General features: G+C 31.4%; 1 protein-coding gene across 7 annotated transcripts in view; it reads right to left on the minus strand.

Moving 5' to 3' along the window:
- Nucleotides 1-2724, minus strand: part of LOC106478603 (DDB1- and CUL4-associated factor 17-like) — a 48128-nt gene that overhangs the window by 42732 nt on the left and 2672 nt on the right. For 6 of the 7 annotated variants that reach the window (XR_002609944.1, XR_002609943.1, XM_022382218.1 and 3 more), the window contains 3 exons: nt 2212-2373; nt 1532-1593; nt 1067-1108 (listed from right to left, as the gene is read on the minus strand). Coding sequence is in view for 5 of the 7 variants with exons in the window: in XM_022382217.1 (XP_022237925.1) it covers nt 1067-1108; nt 1532-1593; nt 2212-2373 (266 nt within the window). In the remaining 2 variants the exon portion in view is untranslated. The remainder of the gene's footprint in view (nt 1-1066; nt 1109-1531; nt 1594-2211; nt 2374-2724) is intronic. The other variant, XM_022382220.1, reaches the window with a different exon arrangement.

The following is a 2724-nucleotide window of genomic DNA, read 5'->3' on the forward strand; positions in this document are numbered from 1 at the left end:
AAGATGTTTGTTGAGTCTAACCCAAGGCAACACACTCATGAAATGGCCCTGAAACAATACGTAAACATCTAAGAAATATGGAAAAACTCCATAAAGAAGGTGTTTTGGTGCCTCTTGAACTCTCCAATGAACATTGTTTCCAATGTGTGAACATTGCTTCGTCTCTTCTGGCATGTAATGCGTGTGAACCATTTTTGGACAGGTGATGAAAAATGGATTCTCTATGCGAATATTAAATGCCATAAACAATGGCTCAGTCCTAAACAAAAACCACTTTTGACCCCAAAACCTGGACTCCATCTGCAGAAAGTGGTGCTTTGCATTTGGTGGGACATCAAAGAAGTAATTCATTTCAAACTCCTCAATTCACAGCAAACTGTCAATGCAGAGATCTATAATCAGCAACTGGAACATTTAAATTAAACCCTTCATCAGAAATGCCCTTCACCCTTCAATCAGAAAGATGTTCTTCTTCTCCACGACAATGCACGTCCACATGTGGCACTTTTGACGCAACACAAGATTATAGAGTTGGGTTGGGAAGTTCTCCTCCACCCACCATATTCTCCAGATATGGCACCATTAGATTACCATCTTTTTCGTATGCTGCAACACCATCTTAATGGGAAAATGTATGCAAGTGTGGAAGGTGTTAAAGAGGACATCAACATGTTTTTTTGCTTCAAAGCTAAGTGATTTCTTTAATCAGGGCATTAACAACCTTATTGTAAGATGGAAAAGCATCATCAATAAGAATGGACAATATTTCATTTAATAAATGTTTTGTTTTGATATACAAGTTGTTCGGGTTTTTTTAATCTACGAAATAGTGACATTAATTTCTTGACGACCTAATACAAACATTAGAATTTAAGTATACGATGAAAAACAAAACTGATCCAAAGAATTAAGCTAAGTATTTATTCAAAACTACTAAACTGCAGAATTAGGTTTATGAGTCTGCTTTCAGAGATGAAAAGCATCATGGTGCTGATATTGTTTACCTCCTACATTCTTGTTGAATAAGTTATTTTCATATAATGGTAAAAGTAATAAGAATACTTACAGAGTTAAACAGGTGTGGTAGTTGTCAAAATACAGCTTTCCACTACCAAATAAAAAAGTAGATGTTTAAAAAAACATAACATTAAACCAAATGAGAAATTCAAAAACCAGCTTTGAAGAACATAATAAGTATCAATTTGTTTATGTGTACTGTGAAATGAATAAATGAAAATACAAAGCACTAACAATTCAACTTCTGAAATGGCAGGATATATACATACATTGTATTTCATTTTACTCTTGTATTGTTTTTTATATCACTAAAAAAACAGAACACACACATCATTGTTGATAAACACACTCTTTATGAAACAATACAACATGCAATGTTTTTGGCCATGTTTTCAAACAACTCACACCTCACAGGCAAAACAGTATTAATTTGTTGGTCAAATACTATGGATCATTTCTACATAAAAGTTTAGCATTACAATACTCAAATATATATAATACTATGCTTACTTACTCTTCACATGTTATTGGTTGTTTTGAATGGGCTTCCCATATCTTCAGAAAGCTTGATTTTTTCTGAAAAAATAATCCAACAACGTTAGATAAAATATGAGGGTTAACAGTTAAACAACCAGAGTATATCATATTTAGCTGCATTCAGGAATTGTTTTTATAGACTATTTTTACTAACTTGCATATTAAATAGTTTGACATAACATTTTTTAATGTCACTCATAAGGAAATGAAACATACGACTAAATGTAACACATAAAACATGCTAAAAGAGTTAATCAGAAATGCCAGAAATACATTCAGTTCATCTAAGTCACTAACAAATGTTATAAAAAACCTACTCTCACTTAATCAAATGAATTATACAAAATAATTTATATCTAAGTAACATTTATAATAAAAGAAAAAAAACAACTTTAAAAAGTGACTTATTATAAATATGTACAAGCTATTCTTCTGCAAATCATTCTTTCTGATATTTAACTTTGCACTTAATATGTATGTAAATACACACACACACACACAGATGTAATTTGTACATATACAGCCAAACACCTACAATACAAAACTATTAATGACTAAACCACAGTGATATAATACTCAATAACCCACTATTAATGACTAAACCACAGTGATATAATACTTAATAACACAGGTGTTTATTCTTTTTCTTTTACTTACATCACAGATTAATTTATGTAGAAGTTTCAAGCTAAGCCTGTAATTGGATCCTGTTAGGTTTAGCTCCCGATACCACAAACCATGTAAAACACTGTATTGTGATCCAATTTTGGGCATTTTAATTTCTCCTGTCCTGGTAAATATTGTATCTTTTTCCTGTACCTACCAAAAAATACATTTGAAATAAATAAAAATTGTCATATACACAGTAATACAATAATATTTTTAAAACATGGTTTTTTTAGCTCTTAACATATCACTCACAAAAAGTGTAAAAAACTATATAATGCAATTAATCTACATAAATATAAAGGTACTGTCTGTTGTCTGTCCATGTAACTACTTTGAAGGGTGTGGATGGACCTACACTAAAATTGGTATGCAGATTTGTCAAGTCCATGAGGGGTACATAAAAATTTTCATTTCCATTTTGCCGTTTTTATGGGCACTTTTCCACTTTTTTACCACTACTTTCCCCCCTGTAGATGGATCTTCACCAAATTTAGTAAGATT

This window comes from Limulus polyphemus, unplaced genomic scaffold (assembly GCF_000517525.1).
Source record: "Limulus polyphemus unplaced genomic scaffold, Limulus_polyphemus-2.1.2 Scaffold231, whole genome shotgun sequence".
Taxonomy (NCBI): Eukaryota; Metazoa; Arthropoda; class Merostomata; order Xiphosura; family Limulidae; genus Limulus; species Limulus polyphemus.